The sequence below is a fragment of the Embiotoca jacksoni genome, unplaced genomic scaffold, assembly GCF_022577435.1.
Source record: "Embiotoca jacksoni isolate LCO1_2020_lvr unplaced genomic scaffold, fEmbJac1.0.p SCAF_5, whole genome shotgun sequence".
In the NCBI taxonomy this organism is placed as follows: domain Eukaryota; kingdom Metazoa; phylum Chordata; class Actinopteri; family Embiotocidae; genus Embiotoca; species Embiotoca jacksoni.
Genome location: NW_027185403.1, coordinates 765758 through 789628, shown reverse-complemented (window position 1 = coordinate 789628; position 23871 = coordinate 765758). Strand labels below are relative to the sequence as shown.

General features: G+C 44.1%; 1 protein-coding gene across 4 annotated transcripts in view; it reads right to left on the bottom strand.

The window, feature by feature from the left end:
• Positions 1 to 23871, bottom strand: part of fstl5 (follistatin-like 5) — a 170201-nt gene that overhangs the window by 55376 nt on the left and 90954 nt on the right. For 2 of the 4 annotated variants that reach the window (XM_069170943.1, XM_069170942.1), the window contains 3 exons: positions 23134 to 23254; positions 5698 to 5864; positions 1552 to 1563 (listed from right to left, as the gene is read on the bottom strand). In XM_069170943.1, coding sequence (XP_069027044.1) covers positions 1552 to 1563; positions 5698 to 5864; positions 23134 to 23254 — 300 coding nt within the window. The remainder of the gene's footprint in view (positions 1 to 1551; positions 1564 to 5697; positions 5865 to 23133; positions 23255 to 23871) is intronic. The other 2 variants (XM_069170944.1, XM_069170945.1) reach the window with 1 other exon arrangement.

Sequence of the window (23871 nt, the reverse complement as noted above, 5' to 3'; positions counted from 1 at the left end):
CGTGAACTAACTCGCGAGCTCGGTGTACAGCGGCTCGGGGCTGAGTGAAGCATCAGAGCTTCACAATATGAGGGGGAAATCGATGGTGCGGTTTTTTTTTTTTTTTTTTGGCCCCTCGAGTGCTGAGAGCATATTGTGTCACCTTCTTAAATGAAAAATGAATTGGGGGTGGGGGTGGGGGGGGTGAGACTCAGAGGAGTGGAACGAGCCGCGGCGGAGGGCTGTCGACACGATTCCTCCGCCCTCACCTCGCCGCCCTCAACCGGGCTATCAGCGGCACCCGGCTCCGCGCAGACGAAGCAAGAGGCGAGGGTGGCGCCACTCGGCGCGAAGGGAGACAAGGGCAGGCAGAGGTGGATTTACAAATAGGCCGTAGCCCTCAAGAAACTATAATTAATAAAGCTGTCACCACCCGGGGTCACCTCCGAAAGGACACCGGCGAGCCTCGACGAGGCATTCTTTTTAAGAAAATGAGTTTCCGGCATTCAAGAAAGTTTGCCACAATATGTATACGAGCGGAAAGATTAACAGAGAGAGAAGCCTTTCTGAAGCTGTTGAGGCAAAACGGCTTGGAAACGGGCTCCCGTTTAACAACGGAGGGTCAGATCACTTACCCGCAGTCACGTCCAGCCATGCAAATCATTCTTTCGCTTCACGAGCCTCTCGTTTATGAAAATCCCGCTGCTGTCATTTCTGCCGCGGCAATGGAGCTCAACGGTTTTTAACTTGTTAAAAACTGACATTTAAGGAGGAAACATGTCCCTCCTGTATTTTGTAACTCGAGCTGAAGTTGCGTACTTGGATTTGTACGCGTGCAGGTGGGTTTGCCTGCGCACGCTCCGTTTGCAGACTCGCTGCCTCGAACGGCCCCCACGAGGGAACAAAGACAGTTTTCTTAATTGATTTGAATTAATTAATCCGCACAACTCACTGTCCGGCGTGACAGAGAAGAGATGTCGCTGTCGGAGTTAATTTGCTTCGGCGCTGCGAACGTCGCAAACTAAATTCTAATGAACACCCTTGTTTCGAGGGAAGAGGAGCAGTTTTCGGTTAACGGCGTCTCAAAATCCCGACGTAAAGAAACGGAAACCTTTCCACGTGGCCGTCCATCCCCCGGACGGGCTGAAATTTGTTGTTGTTGTTGTTGTTGTTGTTTTTTGGGTGAAAAAAAAAAACGTTTTAAAATAGTAAAAAGAAGAAGGTATTCAAATTTGGCTTTCAACTCTCATTTATACGAATAATTGTGTGAATCTTTTTCTAGTTTAAAAGGTTTTTTATTAACATGTTAATCTACATTTTAATCAGATGTTGTTGTTGTTGTTTTTTTTAAACTTGTTCTCAACAGTTGCAGCAGACTCTTTTAGCGGTAAAACCGCATAATGCTGACTTCCCTAACGAGTCGCTTAGCAGCATCACGCAGATGTCGCCAGCACTTCGCTAGCTTTGTGGGCTTTTTTTTTTTTTTTTTTTTTTTTTGTGAGAATGGAATGGAAAAAGAGTGATGCGACGTCAGTTCGTCGAGACAGAAAAAAAGAAAAAGCATCACCCTACCTGGGACGGGATCTGTCAGAGGGGGAGGGGAAACAGAAGTCAAACATTTAGAGGTTTAGGGTCAATCACAGCATTAAGGCAGTAGAAACAGATTGAAAAGCAATTCAGTGACCAACATATGACAAAAAAAAAGAAAAAAGATGACTAGTCAGATTCTCAAATGTGAGCATTTGAAGCTTGTTCTTGAGTTATACTGTCAATGGGATATATTTGGATGCGTTGGTCGGGCACAGAGCCGCCATCTCGAAAGTCGTCGAGTCAAATCTTCTTCATCATGAAGAACCCCGACTCGGCTCTCTGCCGCTCAGTCGACCAGCAGCCCCTACGAAACCTCTAAAGTCAGGGTCTCACAACCTTTGGTCCTCTAAGAGCTCCCGAGTAGATCACGATCTACCAGGTTGGACACCCGTCCTCTGAAAGCATTTCAATAACACCCTGATGGATATTTCAACCATTTCTAGCATTTTACGAAGCAAACAGATAATCAAGCACATAATCAGCAGATGAACTGAAAATACAACCAAAAAAAATCATTCTTGGCTGCAGTCATTATCGTACACTATAGTAGTAGTAGTATCGTATACTGTTCCAAGCTCCCAGACCACATGAATAATTCAACGAGAAAACGATCTCGATAGACGGCAGCTGAAAAATATAACAAAAGAGGCCCGCCGTATTTCACCAATATTCGCGCGTTATCTTCGATATGTCGTTGCGCAGCGTGATTTAATCATCTACCTGATGTAGCGCGGGGGAGAAATAGCGTTTCACGCAGATCAAAGCAGAATGTAGGTATTATAAATAACGTTACATAGTCCACTGTGCAGGAATGCTGCAATAAAATAAAAGAAATCACCAGCATTATTGTAGATTAAAAAAAACCCTCCCATTTCAGCGGACGAGATAAGAAAAGGTGAAGAAGAAAAGATTCGTCTCCGATTGTACGGTTTCCTGCGTTTTATCTTCTCTCGTTGAAGCGGCGGCGTCTATTTTCAAAACATACTTTCTATTTTTAACAATTGCACGTTCCCCCCCCCATGATTCAATTCAAAGATTTTGGTGCCAAATCAGATGTATGTCTCCTGTGAAGTTCACTTGTCCAACAAGGATGTACACATCTGAAAAGTTGCTTATCAATACTTTAAACAAACTTCAACGTTGAGTTGTTTTTTTTTACCTTTCCTAACGCACTTTAACAAGGAGGGGTTTTCAAACCTTCTTTTTTTTTTTGGGGGGGGGGGGGGATTACACAATGTTAAAAGCATTTTTCATCATCTGAACTACGGCTGGAATCCCTGCAGTCGTCATCCCCAGATGCAAACATGAACGTATACGCGTGCGCGCACACGCGCGGTACACGACTGCGCCTTTGGCTCGGCCACTCTGGGAGGATTGAAATACTGACAGCCTTGGATGATGATGCAATAGCCAGCAACTGTCAACTTCATGGAATTACAGTAAGCTGCTTTGTCAAAATTTAGAGAGGCTCTATTGAACTCCAGGATACAAGCGCCCCGCCGGGATTAATGCGCGATTCACTGAGCCTGAATGTCGACCAAAAAAAAAAAACCAAAAAAAAAATCTAAAATAACCACGTTGTAAACTGGGAAGGCCTGCGAGATTACGCTGCATAAACCTCCCATGTGTATATCACTCTAATTAAGGCTGGCAGTGGATGCTCAGAAATATTAACAGCCAGCAATTATACAGAAATTGTCTGCAAGGCAATTTAGAATGGGTTTTGCGGTTGCCAGGTGCAGACGAAATCCATTCTCCTCTCTGGAAAGAACAACAATGATTGACTGGAAGTCTGGAGAGCCAAAAATAAATCTGGATTAAGCCGCTCGTGTTCCCGTCGATAGTTCCTCTCGGCGCTGCGCGGGGTTTTGCACGTTTACCCCCCCCCCCGCATCGCAGGAGGCCGTTAGCGCTCGTGCCAATTCACCAATTCACGTGCCGGCGGTGTTTCGTTTGATTGGTTTTTTTTGTTTTTTTTTTGTACGCCGGCACTCTGGAGGTAATCTGCGCGCGAGCAGAGGTTTTAAAAAATCCGGCTTTGTTAAGCACCGACAAAAAAGAAAAAGAAAAAAATGTGAAATAAATCAAATTAAATCTGACACTCGTATATATCCCGAGGGTCAAAGTACATCCAGTTCTCGCAGTCTGAAGAGACAGATGAGTCCCCGTAGTACTTTAACTCAAGTTTCACTTCATGAAGCTGCACTGGCACCAACCCAACACGTCTCTATGTAACATAGAGAGGCAAGTGTAATTTATGCGCCAACCTTAAATAGAAGTAATATGAAGACCCACGGGGTACCGAAGTGGTTCAGCGTTAATTAAAATGCAAACCGTGTGTTGAATCCTGTTTTCAGCTCTGTTTTTCTCGAAGACTCAAAACTATGAGCTCTGCGGACTGACATCAAATTTTGATGCTTTTTCTTGGAGCGAACCACAAAAGGCCCCGAGCTTTGATTGATCATCAACGTGGGCCTGCTCTTCTTCCCCGCTCCCTCAATAATGGGAAAAATGAAGAATGGCGAAGGAGGACATTTCTCAGAAGTTATGAAGCGCGTCGCTGCAACGTTAAACCGTTTCAAAAAGGACGACGCGTCATTTTATGTCCTCGGTCCATATGCTGCTGTTATTCCGGCCATTAAATGAATTTAAACCAAAAGCTTTTCTTTTTCCCACAATGGACATAATGAACATCCGTTCTGACAGAAGAAGCTTCCATCCCCGAGCTGACATTTTGAATTTAAAATACACCTGAACAAGCGGTGACATTAGTCGCTCTGGGAACGACGGTGCGTGAAGCGCAGACAAAGACCACCTCAGCTCGGGACACCAAACTCTGCTATGTGTCTTCAGGCAATATCAGGAGATGAAACAAAACCTGGCGCTGCTGAATATATATACAAAAAAAAAAAAAGATAGAAGTAAAACATTTCTAAAAAAAATATATATATGAAAGATAGATCAAAGCCTGCGTTGACCTTACAAGGCCTTTCTACCACAAATCCTCCTTAAGATATTCAGAGTATTTTTTTGAGAAATAATCTGACCTGACATTTTTCTTTAGTTATGCCCAGCACATGCGTACGTCTTTTTTTTTTTTTTCTTTTTTTTTGACACGACATGCTTAAAAGCGGTCGTAATATATTCTAGAAAAATGACTGAATAAAAAGCAAATGGCGGCTAAGATGTCGCTTTCATGTGTGCGGCGTTGACACCGCTCTTTGTGGGAATCACGCGTCGCCAACAACCGGAACCGGAGTGCGAGTTCAGAGCCAGTTGATGGTGCCGAGGATGACTGGCGACAGCCGGGTGCCTCTTACTGATTTGAAGGGTCATCAACATTTAATGTTACATTAGTGGCTTCGCTGGGTTTCCTTTTATCTCCTGCGACGGTGTTGACTTAATTATGCAGAGCGGTGTCCCACTCATCTTGGTCAGCGCCGAGTGAAGCCGAGGAGGTCCTGCCTCGCTGCTGCTTTCTGTACGGTCGTAGCTCCTTCTGATGTGGATGAAAGTGACGGAGAGGTGGCGTCCGGGGGCCGCCGCATACAGATGAACCGCGCACGTGCATGCGCGCGCACACACACACACGTTTTTCCACGTTCACGTTGTAAAAGTAGGTCCTTCCTCCAGGGCTGAACCCCCTTTGGTATATCCCTCCCCCTCATCTCCTTTCTTTGTCTGAAAATCTCCGTCCCTCCCAGCAGTCTCTAAACACAGACACCAAGAACACAAACTGACATCGTGGATTACTGTCAGAGAACCCGCAACACAAAGCCAGCGCCAACAGTCAAATGAAATATGCTGACAATCTGAGCAGCTGCCAAAAAAATAAAGTTGAAAAATGATGAGAAAGAAATATAGGGATAGAATTATCGGGGAATTTACTATCCTGCAAAAAAAAAAAAAAAGAAAAGAAAAAGGCGACAGCACTAAAACTGCAAGAGCCGGCAAATTGGTGATACTTCATGGTGTCAAAAGGCAATAATTGGACCTGATGGCTGCATACGTTCGAGGCCCTTTGATCATAAATCGAACAATGCATTTAATGTGTGTATACTGGATACAAACACCTAGCTGTGTATAAATCTATCTAGAAACAGCAGATTCGAGACAAACGGCTCTTACGTTGATGTCTTCCAGGTTCAAGGAGTTCAGGTACTGACGGTTTCTCTTCCACAGTATCGGAGGCCTCCGCTCCCCGGTGATGGCGCACGTCAGCACGGCACTCTGGCCGACCGTCACCGTGGCGACGCTGACCTTCTGGTCGTCCGGAAGGGACAGCAGGTACACATCTGTAGGGGTGGGGGGGGGGGGGGACACACAGACTGTCTCAGGAAAATTGTCTCGGTTGAAGTTTTTAAGACACCGAGCTGCGAAAGAAAAAACGGCCACTTTTAATTTCAATAATTCCGCATGAAAGCCAGCAAAGCGGAAACGTTTCGAGTCAGTCCTTCCTCTTCCTTCTGTCTGAAATTTGACGGACTTCTCTTTTTTTCCAACGGCTCATTATTCACGAGGAACACCCCACTGAGATGTTTCAAAATTCATGTTTTTTTTCTTTCTCCTGAAAACAAGAAGGCACTATACGAGAGCGTCTCAATTAGCCGCCGTTGTGCTATAGAGGCAGATGTTGTTTTCCGTTAAAGATGCACTGAGGCGGCGCAATTATTACAATTTGCAAACTAATTGGGAAAGAATTAAGTTTAATGCTCTGTAAATGCTTTGCATAATTTATGTGACGACACTATAATGGAAGCGCCGAGTTCCCTCGCGGGTCTCTCCGGGAGACGCCCGTGTCCGACACTACGCGTCTCTTTTTTTTTTTTTTTAAGCCAAAAGAACAAACGCGACACTTCTGGTGAGGCACCGCCGCTGCCCTTCTTGCTGACTGCAGGAATCTCATCTGAAGCGTGCGGCTTTGTGGCTAGAAGTTGGAATATTTCTTAACATGCTCAGTGTTGTAAAAGTTTCAAACAATCCAGGGCTTTCTGTGTCGGAGTAAAAACCCGAGAGTGCAAACCCTTTTTTGATGAAAGTGGCATGGAAATATATATATATATATATATATATATATATAAAAAAAAAAAATTCTGCTGGCACAGAGATTCCCCTGTGGAAACACAACCCCTTAACCTCCACTAGAGTTCCTGCTTTGCTCGCTTCAGCATTCCTGCGATACTCTAAAAGTTTGCAAAGCCTCTTTCTGGGAATGATGATGTGTTGCTGGGTTCCTCTACGGTTAATAGCCCCCCCACACTGGAGAGCAAATATTGCACCAACGCCAGCCCGGGGTGGGGGGGTGGGGGGGGTTTGTGAGAGGTCAGCACGGCTACGGTTGGTTAACGCCTTTTGTGTGTCCGGCATGAAGAGACAACGAGTACAATGTACACTCATCCATTCTTTGGTGGTATTATGCAATACGGCCTGGTGAGAGAATGCTTTTTAATCGGCCTCTCGGGTAATGAGCAACGGAGCAAAAGGAAACAGAGACTCAATTTGTTCTGCTCCTAAGGGCATGAAATACAAAAACCTAATGAAAGAGCAGGTCCAGCAGACAGTGTTCAGTTGCCGCAGACCAGAGAGTAAAGATGAGAGCACCTTCAATTACAGCAAGTCTCCAGCGGCCCTCCGAATGCCGTTTTAACCTTCTCGCTCGTTCCCCGTGTTTGGTCGACTCGTTGCGTCTTTGAACTGTGAACCGGGCGAGCCCGTTTAGATCCGGGGGGCCAATCAGACCGGGAGCCACGAGACAACTCGTACTTCGTTAAGACCTCTAATCTCACATTTGGCCCCGTGAAAGCGCCGCTTATGCACGAGTAAATCACTGCTATGATTACATCAAAATTAGAGGATTAATAGGAGCCATTTCCTCCGACTGGAGAATAACTCCATAGTTTAAGTGACTTCGCTGCTAGGGGGAAGTTCATCCAACTCTGTGGTCATTTGGGAGGCTGGAGAGTTTGTTCGTGTGTTGTAGGTTTACATTTTGAAAAACTGACTTTAAAAAAAATAAAAATCACATTTTCCATAAGTCTTTTCCTTCTCTAAGATCAGTGTGGGAAACACATTTCCCCTGTGGTACAATCAAGTGGAAACCAATAATGACGTCACCCGTTGTGAAGCCTCGAGTTCGGATTTTGGCCGGCACCGTCTTGCTGGTTCCAAGTGGTCCAGAGCCGGAAGTGACCACATTTGGACAAGCCGTAACATGACTGCACCACAGGCCTGTCAATCAAACCCCCGAAACACAGCTTTTTGAAGCTCGTTTTCGAATTGATGACGGGGTTATTTTCAGATGGACCGCCAGAGAACGAATGAGGAGGAGCGACTCTAGCTAACAACATCGAGACAACTCGCGTAGAAATTGTATTAACTTAGAGTTTGATGGGACTAGTTGAATGGGAGTCTACGGAGACGGAAAGCGTTTTTGGAGCCGACCTCTCGTGGCACTCGTTGGTATTGCAGCTTGAGGCACTTCCGCGTCGGCCTCATTTTTCAGAGGCGGAAGCTACGAGCACTTTTATATCCAGTCTATGGGTACAATGCTTTCATTACTGTGAACACTCTACTGGAGGAAACAGCTTGTTGCTGGGCAGTATGGTAGAAATCTGCCTCCGAGTGCATTATAATATAGCCTACAGGTGTCTTTGTGGCGTCTACAACATGTATATTTGCATATTAAGTATCTGTGAATAATGCTTGTGAGCATTCGATTTTTATAGACATATTAAACTCTGGTCAATAATTATTTTATTTGTATAATGTATTACTTTAGTACTTTGGGGTCATAAAAAAACCGGAATTGTTTCATTGTTATTACCCAATCATTACCCAAGAAGAAATGAGAAACCAGGTTCCAACATCCATAAAAGCACCAATCAATCTTTCATTTCTAAATAGCAAACGAGCGCTATCTGTTCATTATTCAGTCTCTTTCATTGGTGGACGATAAAATGTCTCGTGATGGCCTGCACGGAGGGAAATTCCTCCGGGACTGGAACGTCTCCCCCGTGGACGTCATAATGTGACAGAAGTCATTCGATGGGACACGTTTGATGAGTTAAGGAGCTTATTGTGCGTAATGAAGACGCGACAACGTCAGTCAGCTGATACGAGAGCCATCAAATAAATAGTAGTGAAAGGCAAAATGTTCGGGAGCAAAACTTCTCTAGTTTTACAGGGGAATTGATAAAAGGTGTATTTAAACCCGCGTGGCAACTGAGGAGAAACTTTAAGCTCGTGGTTAAAGGACGTTCTTCAAATGAAAAGCTTGTTTCAGGGCGCACGGATCTGCTGACTGTGTGAAAAACACACTCGTAAAGTTTCAACAAAGCAGTTGTGCAGCAGAGAACAGCACATAGTCCTGTACTTAAATACTGCAGACTCCCTCTACTTATTAAATATCAAACTCCTGTGGACATTTGCTACCTGGCAGGATGACACAAATTGAAACTTCACACCTAAAGCACAAACTGTCCAAAAGTGAGGTGAGTAGGTGCTCCTCTTCCTGAGAAAGCTGAACTAAAACGGCATCAGACCTCTTTTTTTCCCCCCCCTTTGGTATAACATCACAGAGCCGATGGGATGTCAAATTGAAGCAGGCAAACAGCTTCTTACACTCGGCTTATATATTTGGAGCCAAGTTTAATCGGTTAAAAGATTGCGAAGCGCATGCACACACACACCGTTACCATTTGAACTATATTCAATTGCACCATTTGTACTAGGTGTGATCGCACCATTGTTTAGCTGTGTGTATGTCTCTTTTATGTCTGTTCCTGTGTTTGTACATTGAGAGAGAAGTTGAAACCGGACTCAAATTCCTCGTATGTGTAAACATACCTGGCCAATAAAGCTGTAGGTTAAACTCTAATGGACACACACACACACACACACACACACACAATAGATTTGACAAGCCAGGGCACCTGGTGTTTTCTGTCTTCGATTTGTCATATCTTGCAATAATATGCAAGTTCAGTGCACTTCGGTACAGATTTGAAGGGGTTCATGTTGAAATAAAAGCCCTTATTAATAGTCGAACGCTGTCAGGAAAGGCTGGGCCAAGTTGAAGTGTAGTTTTAACCAAATTCATGACAAGAATCGCGAACAAAAGTGAACCAATTGAAGATGTCAGGCAAACCGAGATCTCAGACAACAAACAAAAACACACGATGACCAGAAGAAACGCATAAATGGGGGGGGGGGGGAAGAAAGAACAAAGCAAGGAAAATAAAACATTAAAACAGGCCTAAAACTTGAATTAGACAATTAAAGAAAGTCGATCTTGCCGCAGTCACACATGGCTAATCAATGATCCTCCTCCCCTCGCGCCGATAACAATATAGCCGGCAGATCAACACACCATGCAGCCACTTGGCGCTCCTCGTGGTAGCCGAGGTGGAGGTGGGTGGATACGCTGACAAAAATCTCCTTCAATAATGTCCTCCCTAACCATTCAATTACAGCCCCCCCTTGTATCTTAATGCTTTTGGAATACGCTGCGAGCAACAAACTCGATTTGCCGCTGATCCCTCGGGGGGATAGAAAAAAAAAAAAAAAAAAGCTGTGAAGTTATAGGGAGAATTTAAAGAAGAAAGTGGACAGACGGACAGCCGGGCGGGCTCCATCATAGCTTTAGCTTTTCGGGATGGAGGGAGGCAGGAAGGAAGGAAGGAGGAGGGGAAGCATCCGACCTGAATGAGAAAACTCCTTAGAGAGATGGGAGTCTCAGCTGCTGGAGCCGGCTCAAACACTCAGGAGTCCAGCACCTCTGCCGTGAGAGATTTATCAGAGGAGGAAGTGGCATTGGCTTTTTTTTTTTTTTCTGATTTGAGGCCCGAGCGCCTAGCTCTCCCCCCCCCCCCCCCCCCGCTGGGAGGGGGAGTGGAAGGATCAACCTTCACCGTCCAACCTGTAATTAGTGTTTAACTGTAAAGTCCAGACTTCTGATTTACTCCTCTACTGCTCCTAGAACGGGATTGCCAGTCAGTGCCACGACAAAAAGGTAAATCACCTATTGCACTGGAGGCAACAAGCTTGTCGGGGGGAGTGGCGGGGGGGGGGGGGGGGGGGGGTAGAGGACACCGCGAAGGGGCCCGGCTGCATGAAGACAAATTGCACCAAGGTTGCTTCGCCAACCCTCTTACTCCATCCTCTATCATGCTCCGTCACCCTCCTTCTCAAACACATGCTCACTCGTGCTGTCTCTCTTCAGCAACTCATTCACTGCTCTCTAACACACTCCCTCCCTCGCTCTCAATGACATTCAATATTACTAAAGCTGAACGCCCGCGTAGCCCCAATTGCGCTGGCGTTTTGACATTTTGATGCGGAGATAAAAGTCTCCCCCCTTCCCCGAAAATGCTGAGTATTCATAGCCTCAAAGGTAAAAAAAAAAACCAAAAAAAACAACCAAAAAAAACACCAAAAAAAACCCAGAATACATATATGTGCGAACGGTCTCTGATCTTCCAAAGGTTGACTTGATTTGCGCAAACTCTCTCCCAAAGCAAGAAGAACGGAGTCTCTGTTTCTGATGCAGCAGATGAGCGACTCTGTGGACTTGGATGTTTGACAGAGACAGAAAATAGTTTGAATGCTTTGTTTTCCCGAGGAAAACACTTGATATTTATTTGGTTTCGCTTTTCATGTCGAACTGCTGCTGCTCAGTGCCCTGCGGAACAAAGCGGATCCTCGTAGAGTAAGAAAACAATAACAAAACCCCAATCAGGTGAGTTTTAAAGTACGTTTTAAACCCACATGTTGACGGGTAGACGTCTCGCCTTTGAACTGTTCAAGCTCGCATTTCCGCTCGGCTCCGAACGCAGACAAACTCTGTTTCGGTGTGTGGAACATATAATCTGATTGTGAAGGCCTTTCGGCAGTGTTTTCCACAAAGCGTTTTTTGTTTTTTGTTTTTTTCCCCCCACCTCAGCTGGAAAAGCAAAGCTGCTCTTCTGAAAATGGCCAGCTGGGGGGAGTGTCTGTGAGCACTCTGGTTGCTGCGATACTGAATTTACGCGGAGTTAACGGTTAATTAATGTCTTAAAAGCAAATCATTTCACAGATAGTTTTGCGTTTTCAGCAAATACCGGGAGTCAAAATGTCGGCACAAAGCACGGGTTCGACGAAGTCGGACGGGCACCGGCTCGGAGGAGCGGTTTCATTTGAGCGGGACTCGGTTTGAAGCGTCGCTACCGAAAATTGGACCTTTCATTTCAAGGAAAGACACAAACCAACCTGGAGGCCGTCAGCTCGGAGGAACCTCTCCTCATTTGTCTGAGGTGTGCAGCGCCGCAGAGGTGAACAAAGAAATGACGCTCGGTCCTTTGTGGCATTTGTCCCCGCCCCTCCTTCACCGTGATTGGACGGCTGGGTGAGAAGTGACAGTGGACGAGCGCAGCTGTTTACAGGAAGTTGAACAAATTTTAAACTCTCGACGAGAGCTCAAACTCGGCGTAGAAAAAAAAAAAAAAAACACTCCCTCAAACACTTCAAAATGCTGCTAGGGTTTAATTTTTTTTTTTTTTTTTTTTTTTTTTAAAAAGCAGCACTCCCGTTAACAACCATTCAAAAGATACGCTGGAGGAAAAACGCTTTGGTGGACATGACATCCACATTTGGGGCTTCTTCTTTTTTTCCACGCACCTAATTCACACGTCTATATTTTCTGTTCAAACTGTTGTCACGAGTGCTTTTACACAACGTGAATATTGTGCCGTGAAAAGGTGTCGGGTTTTTTTTGGAAAGAGGTCGATTTTTTTTTTTTTGCAGGCGTCAAACAATAACATTACGCACTTCAGGCACTTCAGGCGCTGTGACAGTTTCGCTTGCAAGTATTTAACAATTTAATGTCAATTAGTCATCGCGGAAGAGAAATAGAGGCGGACAGACAAAAGTTAAGAGCTTCACCTACAATTAGTTGATCACGCGCTACCAAAAACGCTGACTGTCCCAAAACAATCCGTTACTGTAGTGTCGACAAAACAGGTTGCATATGGATGATCCATGCGTGATGAGAGTACACATTTGCAGAGCGCAGTGTTTTCTAAACCAGCAAGATTTCACCGTCGCGTGTTTGCATAAATATTTATCGTAGCAGTCGGAGGCCTAGCATAATGAATATCTTATTGAGGCTATACAGGCTGCGGGGGAATATGATGTGGTTTATGTAAACATTGGCATACCGTGTGATCTCTAAATTGTGTTAGAGCTCTTATTTTTGTCTGTTAAAAACACCTTCGAGGATGAAACGTTGCGCATGTCTTTTTTGGGAGGTGCCGACGCTTCCGAATTGGCCAGCTTTGAATCAGCAATGTTTTTTTTCTGTCTATATTAACAATTACCAATAAAATTGAGATTTGACAAGAATCAACTTTGCCGCACAAAGTTACAAAGTGTTTTACATAAAACAACCAATCGGGGGAGGGAAACGGTAAAAACTGCCAGAATGATTTTTCTGTTTCTGTATTGACTCAGCTGTTATCACTTAATTTGTCTGTTCCTTCATAAAACCTTTTATTTTTATTTTTATATTTATAGCTTACCAACACTCTCGTGTATTATGTATTTAATCTCTTGTGGAAAAGAAGAAAACAAACCAAGCAAACAACAACAACTTCAAAACTATAAAAGGAGATAGAAAAATATGAACAGATGTAAACTTTGGAGGCTGTTTTAATCGCCACATCGCATGCACGTAATTAAGATCTTCAGAGCTTTGATAAGTTCAATCAACATTGTCCGAGACACAGTCCAGCATCTGCACAAGCGAATTCGTCAGTGTAAATAAATTCCTGCTTGTTTACGTCGAAAATCCAACTAGACTTTAGGTCAAAGACGTCTGGCATCGTTTTGAGGGCGGCACTGCCTTTGATGTTGAATCTCAGCTTTTCCACTTAAATGAGATTATTGTGATGCTCCGAACAGTCCCAACCCGAGAAAGATTACACAGGCACGGCTACAGAGACCAGTCTTTCAATATCTTTTGGCTTCTCCGGTCTCATCCGTCTGCATCTTGGCGAACCAGGAGATTGCGATTTTGCAGCGGTCTTAAATATGCACAGAAATTACAGGTATTAAAGTAGAGGGGCGAGAGGATGATTATTACCCATTTTCCTCTCTCCTCCCACCCAAACATAACAAACATCGAAATGCTATAAAGCATTACCAAATGGCCTCGGTGAGTGCGCTGCCTCCAGCTGATCGAGCCTCAAGTTCGGTTTTCCAAAACAGCTGTCGGGAGGGATCCTGAGGGACGGACGGCATTAGTATGCAACGGAGCTTAAGAGGAGGTTTAATTGGACTAATTTTTATCACAGCTACCTTTGTGGAAAACAACCAGTGAAAGAATCCTCTATCTCTCCGCAATAAGTAAATCACAGAGCACTTAAAGCTATAGCAAAAAAAGAACATAAAAGAGGGTGTGATTTAACAGCTCCGTCATATTTCTTCATCATCAGGCTTTAGACCGCATCAGACCGTGCAGTTTGTTTTATCGTATTGCAGGTTCGGCGGTGACTGACGCCCGGTCCTTCACTATTCCGACCAACATGGGCGTTTGCGTGCGATAACGGCTCGAGTGATATTTAGCACCGGCGTCCAAAACAGCTCCCCCGGCTGCACCGTCAATTCGGTTAAGCGTACGCTCCCACCCGACCGGCAAGTGGTGCGCGCCGACGCCTTCGAACGGATGACGGGAGACGTTCAAATGCAGAGAGAAGCGGATGAACCCGTCACCGCCCAAAACCGCTAAACAATCCCGACAGCCAGAAAAGCCCTCGGTCGGAGGGCTCTCGAATTCATATTTCCCCCGAGAGGATTCTCTTGAAATTTAAACTCGACCCGTCGGTGGCCCTAATGAAAAATTCGCCCTTCGAAATCCGCAGTCTCAAAAGCCTCAAAAACAAAAACAAACAAACAAACAAACAAACAAACAAACAAAAAAAGAGTCACAAGCTGACCAGCCAGCTCAGAAACCCCCGGCGCACAGAAATATTTCACAAGTAAGCTCAGTGGCAGGTAGTTGTACCTTTTGGCTCTGTAATAAAACACTTAAAGTGGGGCTCTTTATTAAATCTTCACCGGTGCAGTTAAGAAGTTCACAACCCATATCCATAACCCCCCCCCCACACACACACACACACAAACAAACAAACAAACAACAAAATACGAACGTACTCACAGAACTGCAGTTACGTCCAGTAACTACCGTTTAGTGACTTAGTTCCTGTGCACCCGTTTCATTTCAGCTGACGCATTTTTTCCCGTTTCTGTAAACCGCTTATTTTGTCCGTTTCCCTGCTCTGTTGAGTTTTCAGGAAAGGGCGGACAACTAACCCTCGGTACGCGACTTGTAAAAAAAAATAAATAAATAAAGCCCCAAATTAAATGGACGGACCTCGACCTCAAAACTGCTGAAAATCGGACCAGAATACCAGCATTTTTTTTTTTAAAGCACCCTATTTGTATCTACTGAGAATAGCAAGGATGCTAACGTTAGCAGCTGATCAAGCTGGCAGTCCAACCCAGAGCTGACGGCCCTCCACCCGACCCGACCCGACCCGCCGCCGCCGCCAAGGCTGTCTGCCGAGGAGGAAACATTTGCAATGATACGTTTCTCTCTCTGAGGATTGTTGGAAAAGGCCACTGTTGTAGACTGCCATTTATTTACCGTCACACCATTTTTTTTCGGCAGCAGTTGTCGTTTTATTATTCATGGTGTTTTTTGGAGATCTACCACTTGACAAACACCTGGAGCTGCTCCTAAAAAAAACAAAAAAAAAACCAACACAACAACAACAACAACAAAAACGATCTGGATAAGGGTTATTCAGCAGTGTAGCTGTTGAAGTGTAGAAGCATATTTCTTCCAAAACAGTGACCGGTCAGAGTTTGTTTGTTTGACGATTTCTGTCATTTCTATTCACAGAAGCATCCGGTGATCTCCGCTATGATACATCGTGAAACTTCAAACTGCAGAGCGTAACCCCAATATGAGCATCAAGTGGATCACGGGTCATTTCAATTCTTATTTTTGCTGCAGAATTGCGAAGACATTTAGGTTATATGGCAAAAAGGGAAGCGAATAACTGGTACTCTTCTACTTTAAAAAGGGGGAGAAAAAATATATATAATGCACCATTCTCTATTCAACATATAATAAAACAGACAAACTGCGGTTGATTTGTAAAAGGAAAAAATGTCAAATAATACAGCAAATTAAAAAAACAAAACAAAGGGGCATGGACTAAAATGTTTAAAACCTTAATATATTATTTGGTTAAATATATATATATATTTATGTTCATGCTGATTTCTTTGGATGCATGTTTTGGGATGTTTATCCTGAGTGATAACAGAGACAGAGCTCTCTGACACAGCAGTTTTTCCAGCGCGTCTCCAAAAGCATCACGTGCCGAACACAGCAAAGCAGCCCCTAACACGAGTGAGCCGCCGACCATGTGTCGCAGTGGGGGTGGTTTTCTGTTCTTTGAAAGCTTCCTCTTTTCCTTCTCTTGGTAGAGCTGATGTGTCTCTAAAGCTCTAATTTCAGGCCATTTCTCCCAGAACCATCGGGACCTGAAAACACGCATCACCGGCGTGTCTTTTTTAATGTTCTCGGCTCTCCCTGGCTCTCCTGCCGCGAAGCGACGTATATTACGAGCAGACCTCGCTCTCAGCGCCCATCTTGTGCTGTACGTGGTTTGAATATATTCTTCTTGCGCCAAAAAGCCTCCTCTGTTGGGATTAGAGTCAATTTCTTCCCTTGCGATGACTTCAGAAGAGGTTGGCCACAGTGCCAGGGACCTTTTAACTTCTCAATACCGCAACAAACTGTGGTCTCAGGGACATCAGGCTGCTTGGAGATGGTCTTGTAGCCTTTTTAGATATATATATATATATATATATATATATATATATATATATATATATATTTTATCTTTTTTCCCCAGAAGTCCCTTTTCATTTCTTGCTCTTCTCCATGTTCAACGCGGTGCATACAAAGATACCAAACGGCTCAGTGAGAACTTCTACAGTTTCCATTTGAACAGTTTGAAGGAGTTAAAAGACACCTGCGATACTAAACGAACACAACAGTCAGCTTGAAATATCACATCAAACTGCTTATTTTTCAAAGCTTGAATAAAGTGGATCAATAATTTTGTTCACGCACGACAAAGGAGCTCGTAATTTTAAGACTTTTCTTTCGGGAAGATCGGAGCACGTTTCAATGAGGTGTATTTTTCCACCACGTTAACAAAGATGAGCCGAGTTAACAGAATTACACAGTGGTAATGGAATAATCGTTTCTTTACTCAACAAATACATGAAAAGATGTGCACTGTTTTTAACGAATAAGACTGAAATATAAAAACAAACAATGTCTTTACTTGGTCATCTACAGTAAAAAAAAAAAAAAAAGGAAAAACAAGTTATTGAAAAAGATCCCCCTTGTCGTTCATTTGAGGATCACTTTGAAGAAAAAATGAATTAAACTTCTTTAAAATCTCTCGAAATTTGAGGTAATAAAGGCACACGTTATGAAAACGAACCATGAATTATGGAGCCATTTTAACACCACTTCTCTTTGCCTGTGAATAGAAACCTCAGCAGGGGTTTTGACAAGTAAAAGCCTCTGTATCCATTAATTGTCGCCATGCCACGGGTGCTGAATAACCGCAAACTTGACTTGATGGAAGCAGCCTTCTCTGGAGGAGGCCTGACCGTTGGTTCGGCTGTCTAATTATATTCTTCACAAAAACTAAAGAGTGAAAGTCAACTCATTTTCAAGCTCGTCAAAACTTTCAGTAAATGTAGGTATTACACCGACACACAAAAGACCCGAGCCGTCTCGCATTGAAATGAAATGAAAAGAGAGGGGAGATGAAATTTAACGCGATAAAATGAAGCAAAAGGGAAAACGGTCAAAATTGCTACGTTCCCCCAAATTGAATCAAAAAATATATCAAATTGATCAGACAAACATTTAGAACATCTAAATGTGATAACCCCCCCCACCACCACCACCACCACCACCACTCAACTGAAATGAGTAGTTTTAGTTTTCACCTTCTTTATACGGTACATATTTTGAAATGCGCCGACCAACAAGCTGTACTGTTACTCGACGTCGGCAAACGCCGGCTCCCCCGGCGGACCCTCGGGGAACACACTGGGGCACACCCAGGGCTCCCCGCGTCAGCAGAAATCGAGGAGCTGCATCTCCTCGGCTGGGTGTTTTATCAGGAGGTGTCGGGAGTTCAGATCAATACCTTGGCACCCAAAGAAGGTTGAGATATGTCCCACAGTGCGGCACAAACAGCATTACCACTCGGGCTTGATGGAGATGCACAATTGAGGTCACCGCTGCGACTCGGCCCGGTGATATGCGCTGAATGAATAAACGCTGCGTCCGAACTCGCCTCCAGCGCGCCGCGGTCGACGGACACGTCGGAGACGAGCTAAAATAAGGGGTTTAACTCGAGCGATCGTATGTAGGACAACTACATGTGTCCGCGATAACAAACGAGGCCTTTTCAAACGTGTATAATGTGTAAGGAGGTTTTTGTTGTTGTTGTTTGTTGTTGTTGTTAGGGGGGGCGATGAGATTTCGAGCCCAAGAAGCTGCTGCCCCAACCTCTCACCCCCCCACCCCACCCTCTCCCCCGAGGGAGCTTTCAAAAACACTTCTTCTCCCAACACAGTCGAATTCATTTTCACCGTTTGTCTGTGAAACAGCGTGTCTGGACGCGTGGAGACTTCTTTCAGCAGGTGTGTCCAAACGAATAACATTTAAGCCGCGAGGTGCAAAAAATAATAAAAATAAAATAAAATAATAAATATAATAAATAAAAAAAAATAAAAAAATAAAAAAAATAATAAATAAAAAAATAAGTGTACCCAAACGAATAACATTTAAGTTGTGAGGTGCAAAAGCACCGTGCGATTGTCCGGGTGACTTCAAAAGGGCTTATTAAAAAAAAAAAAAAAAAAAAGGCCCACCGGACATGAGGCAGCATCCCGCCGTGTGCCCTGGTTGTATCCGCCGTTTCAATGGCAGCAATTAGCTAACTTTAGGCTCCCTTTGAGACATTGTTCACCGCCAGTAGTTGAAATTATACATAAACTTGAAAATCAGAAGGGGTCTCTTTTTTTCTCTATTTTTCTTTTTGAGACGTTGCTCGTGGCAAACTACAAGTTGGACCTTTTCCTAAGTTTTTTGGGCGGCGATCGCTTGTGTTGAGCGGCCTGCTGCAGACGTCCCGCGGAGCGCCGACTGCACAAAAGTGATTTTGACTATCTTGTTTTGGCCGAGCGCACAGCTCCAGAGAAGAAAGAAAACCAGATACAGGAACATGTATAAACACATGGAAAACGTGTACACAAGTGCACTTTTAAATGATCACTTTCACCCCGCGTGCCCTTTGAACTAATGTCGCGCCTTCTGTTCCACCCTTCGCAATGAATAATCTGATTTCTCCGATATTACTTTCGTTCCCCTTCTCTTGTACTTTTGTTGCCAGCCTGGTGCGAAACCACACCCATTTAAAAAAAATTTTTTTTTTAATATATAGGTCTGGCCAAATCCGTGGGGAATCGTTTGCAGTCGTTCCAGCCTACTGAGGCGTAGTCCTCGGGTTCATTTTAACACAATGGGCACGCGGCGAGACCTGCCCGACACTCGGCCACCGCCGCGACTGACCTATAGCCCCGTGTGCCCGAACGCCACCAGCTTGACGGGGTGCCGGGCCTTTATTCTGCACTGAACGCTAAAGGTTTGGCGATTTTTTTTTTTTTCCCCCCTCCGGTCAGCGAGAGTTTAAAAATGTTAGGCTGGAGCTGATTGGCCCTTCGGAGCGGCTCTGCGAATACGAGCTGCCGGACTTTTATCACAGCAAAGAAAAGTGAAGTTGTGAGCCACAGGCTACTTTGTGGCAACTATTTAGGCCAGAATATGCAATTACAATATTTATAGTGCAGCCACACTGACTCACTGTGGCACAGTAGGAAGGGTAACTGCTGTTCTTTTGTATGTGGTGCACTTTTTCCCTGCTGTGCTTATTATTATTATTATATTATATCATAGTACTATTGGTTTCCCAATATAGGCTACTCTAAACCTACAAAAGAGCGGCGGTGCTTCTTTTTTTTTTTTTTTTTTATCTGTCTCGAAACCGCATGTAGTTGATTTTTTTTTTTTTTTTTTTTAAAAGTCTGACAGCCAAACGCTCCGACGCGTTTGTGTCACTCTCCAGCTAAAAGTTAATGACACTTTGTGATAAATGACACCTTATCTGTTTACCCACGATGCGCCGAGCCATCACTCTCCAAATTATTCAACGATGACACGGCGCTGACTATCAGTAGCGTGGCAGACATCATTCATATCTGTAACATCATCTAATTAAAAGACATCACTTCTGCCAGACAGTTTCCTTACTACTAGCTGGAGCAAATTGATTATCAAATCCCCCCCCCCCCTCCTCCTCCTCCTCCTCCTCCCACCTTCACCCCCTCCCTTCCAGTCTATGCAAAGGAGGAATGAATGAATAATGCATGGACATTAAAGTCTTATCTTGTGTCCTGACAAACAATGTTGCCATGCTTTTTTTTGTTGTTTGTTTGTTTGTTTGTTTTGGAAAACAGTCATTCGGCGTTTACTGCCGTTCGTTTTCCGAGCAGCAGCGTAATTCTGGACACACCGGATCGATGGATTTACTTTACGACGCCGCTCGGTTTATGACAGCGCTTAAGGTATTTGCATAGATTTATTTTTTATTTTATTTTTTTATAGCTGCCACTCAAGAGATTATGTCGGCAATGAAGTGGGGGAAAACTAGAACGATGCGTTTCCGCCTCGGGCGCCGCGGCCGCGGTCTGCGAGGCCACGGGCCAACACCGTCACCGAAATACATGTTTAATGCTGTTACTCAAATTGTTATTGCAGGATTCCTATCGTTGCGTCGCATCAGCACGCTCTCACTGTAAAAAGGAAAAAAAAAAAAAATGCAGCTCTAACGGCGTGCCACATTATGCAGCTGTTTTATACCCGAATATGGAAGAGCACCAACAGTAATAAAATAGATTAACCATGCTCGGTAAATCTGATTGACTCGTGTTTTCTTTTTTTTTTTTTTTTCTTCTTTTTTTTAAGTCAGTCCAATAACGTAATAAAAAGTAATGCGTTTCCAATTAGCGTTTATTTCCCGACGTGAATCTCACCGACAGCGTTATATGATTCCAGCGACCGGGGCGGGGTCGTATACGCGGCGCCGTACATCTGGTGGCGCTTACAGGTGATTTTTCAAACGGGTAAAACGCGTTTAAGCTCCCGTGTCGGGTGAGCTCTGCTCCGTCGCTGCACGGCGCGCGCCTCCTCGGGCGGAGTCGTCCGGCTCCCGCTTTGATTCGGTACCTCGTGCGAAAGAGCCGCCGGTGCCGTCCCGACCCGCCGGTGCCGTCCCGACCCGCCGAGAGTCGGCGCTCGAGTCCGCAGCTCCACGCAGCTTTCAGGTGACCCACATTGACAAAACTACCCGCCGGTTGTCGGTTTTGTTTTTGTTCCGCGCCACAGCCGTCATCGCCTCTCTCTCGTTATTAATCCTTCTGCTTACTTTCAAAACGCGGCTGTTATTATAGTCGGATGAATACATTTCTATTGAAACGAGACGAACTCAAATTTTCAATACAGCTGCGGGTCTCTTGAGGAGGCGGCCTTATTATGAGCCTTTCTTTCTCGAGACGCCACCGACGGCACACCGAGGGTCACAGGCTCTTTGGCAGTCAGCATCTTGAAGTAGCTTCAACGGTGACTAAAAGTGAAGAAGACACCACCTGAGAACTACGGCGACCTCCAAGTACGTAAAGCACTCGTCTAAATTCAGTATCAAGAGGGAAAAGAGAGCGAGATGGCTTCGGGAGCTCCCGGCAGTGCGCGGAGAAATCCGGCGACGGGCCGAGTTGTTGACAAAGACGCACATTATTGTTCGACAGAAAGAAAGAAAGAAAAAAAAAAGAATATATAAGCGGTTTTCCAGCAAGAGTTTTAATGAAGGGATTTGAACGACGATCATTTCATACAGTGGGACGACCGTTTTGTGGTTGCAAAATAACAACGTTAAGGATAAAGAATGAAAAAGAAGTCAAAGAGAGGAGGAAACCCCATCATGAAGGGGGAGATTTATTCTCAGTAAATATCCAATTTCCTTTTGAAGCTGGAAGCCTGAAAAAAAAAAAAAAGGAAAAGGAAACGATCTGAAAACTGAGAAAGGAAGTCGTTGGAGAATAACAGCAACTCAACTGTTGAAGGAAATCTCTCCCCAGATAGGCCGAGGGGTTTCGTTTCTTTTCGTGACTTTGCCAAAAGGGGTTCGCCCGCCCGCACACATCTCGCGTACAATGTGGAGAACGGTCGACGAAGGCCGGACTCCCTTCGCCATCGGCTGGTCCGCCCGGAGAAATGCTTCAAATGCAAAAGGGCCGACGAGATGAAGGTTGATTATGAATTCCCTCTGACTGCTTAATGTGTCAAGCCAGCCAAATGTCAGAGGATATTCCGTCAGAAGGTTATTGAGCCCACTGAAAATGTCAGACGGGGAGGAACCGTGAACGAGAGCGCGGCGAGGAAAGAAAGGGAAGGAAAGAGGCGCACATGTGTTCCTGCGACAGAGATACGGCAGAGCACCTGTCATCATTATGTCGCCTAATGGGATTTGGTTTGAACTGAAAGCTTCTCTGTAGTTGTGACCTGCTTTCTTTTTTAGAAGCAATTGTACTTTGAGCTCATTTTTTTTTTTTTTTTTTTTTTCTCCCCCATCCCTTACGGTGGACCAAAGTTTGGAGGACCTACGATACGCACTTGGCAACGATCCGGAGGTCTCGGTCGGTAAAACTTTGGCGAGATAGCCCAAATTTATTCCAAGTTTACCGCGATCGTGACTTGGTAATTGCCGAGAAGTCCCCAAAACGACTGGCAGGTCGGATATGAAGAACAAGTTAAGTTGCTTCTCAGATTTCAAAGTGAAACACTGAATTTAATTCAATTATTTCCCCCCCGCCCCTTTTATGGAGACCATACGGTTCATACAAGTTAAAACAGATGGCTAATATTTCATGCCAGGCGGAAGACAAGCAGCAAGATAAAAAAAAAAAAAAGAAGAAGAAATGCATGCAAATTAATTATGTCACAAGTTCTTACAGACTACTGCAGTTCCTGTGGTTTCGAGTTATTCTTTCTGTTGCGGGCTGATCTTAATTATTGGATTAATGTCAGACTAAATCAAACGTTAAAAAAAAAAAAAAGAAGCAGACACCTAGTCACAATGCCACGAGGATGATGTGAATAACAGGTTTCGACATGTAATACAAATACAAAAACACAAAAAGTAATACAAAACCATTCTGTCGCATCTGAGCTGCGTTTTCTCGATTGATTTTTAAATGGATCTTGCAAGTATGAAAATCCCATTTCAAGTCTTTTTCTTTTACGATTTAACAACTTGAAATGGCGTTTTCTTATCACAAAAAGAGCGTCACTGAGAAAAACTCTGTGCTCACCAAAGGCCGTGTAGAACTCGTCTTTTGTCAGGTGCTCGTCGTCGTTGACATCGTTGTACTTCAGCAGGTCGAACAGCGTGCACTCAGAGACGTCCTTGGACAGACCTTCCTGCTTGATGACCTTTAATGAGAATGCATTGATATTGAGTTAAAACAACAACAACAAAAAAAGGTGGAAAAATCTTTTTGGAGAATCTTTATGCTAATGTTTCTGACACTGACTCCCAGAAATAATGTTTAAATACAACAACCTTGCTGAAGAAATTGTTCGTGGAAAAACAAGAAGAACATTTCATTAATTTTCTATTAATGGAATGAAATGTTGTTGATTAACACACAGCATCTGGCAAGTCTCTCAAATCGGCAAAACATTTACAGACAACTTATTTCATTTGTTTTCTTCCGTCCAAGAATTTGATCTTGGTGGTCGTATTAACAACAACACTACTAAATGGTTTATGACACTTTATATAAAATATGTTATACATGTTAATATATGTGTTACTGCACTTGGTATGACCACAAATCGCCCCAACTGCTCTGGTCCCTTAATGCTTCACTTAAAAAAATCTTACAAACAAAACCAATTATGTTTATAACAGCAATATAATTAAATGAAATAAATAAGAGAAAGTGTTCCTCCTTTAAAATACAGATGGTTTGTTTGAATATATTCTACATACATACATATATGATGTAGCAACAGCATTAAAAAAAACTGCACGCTTGCACATAAAT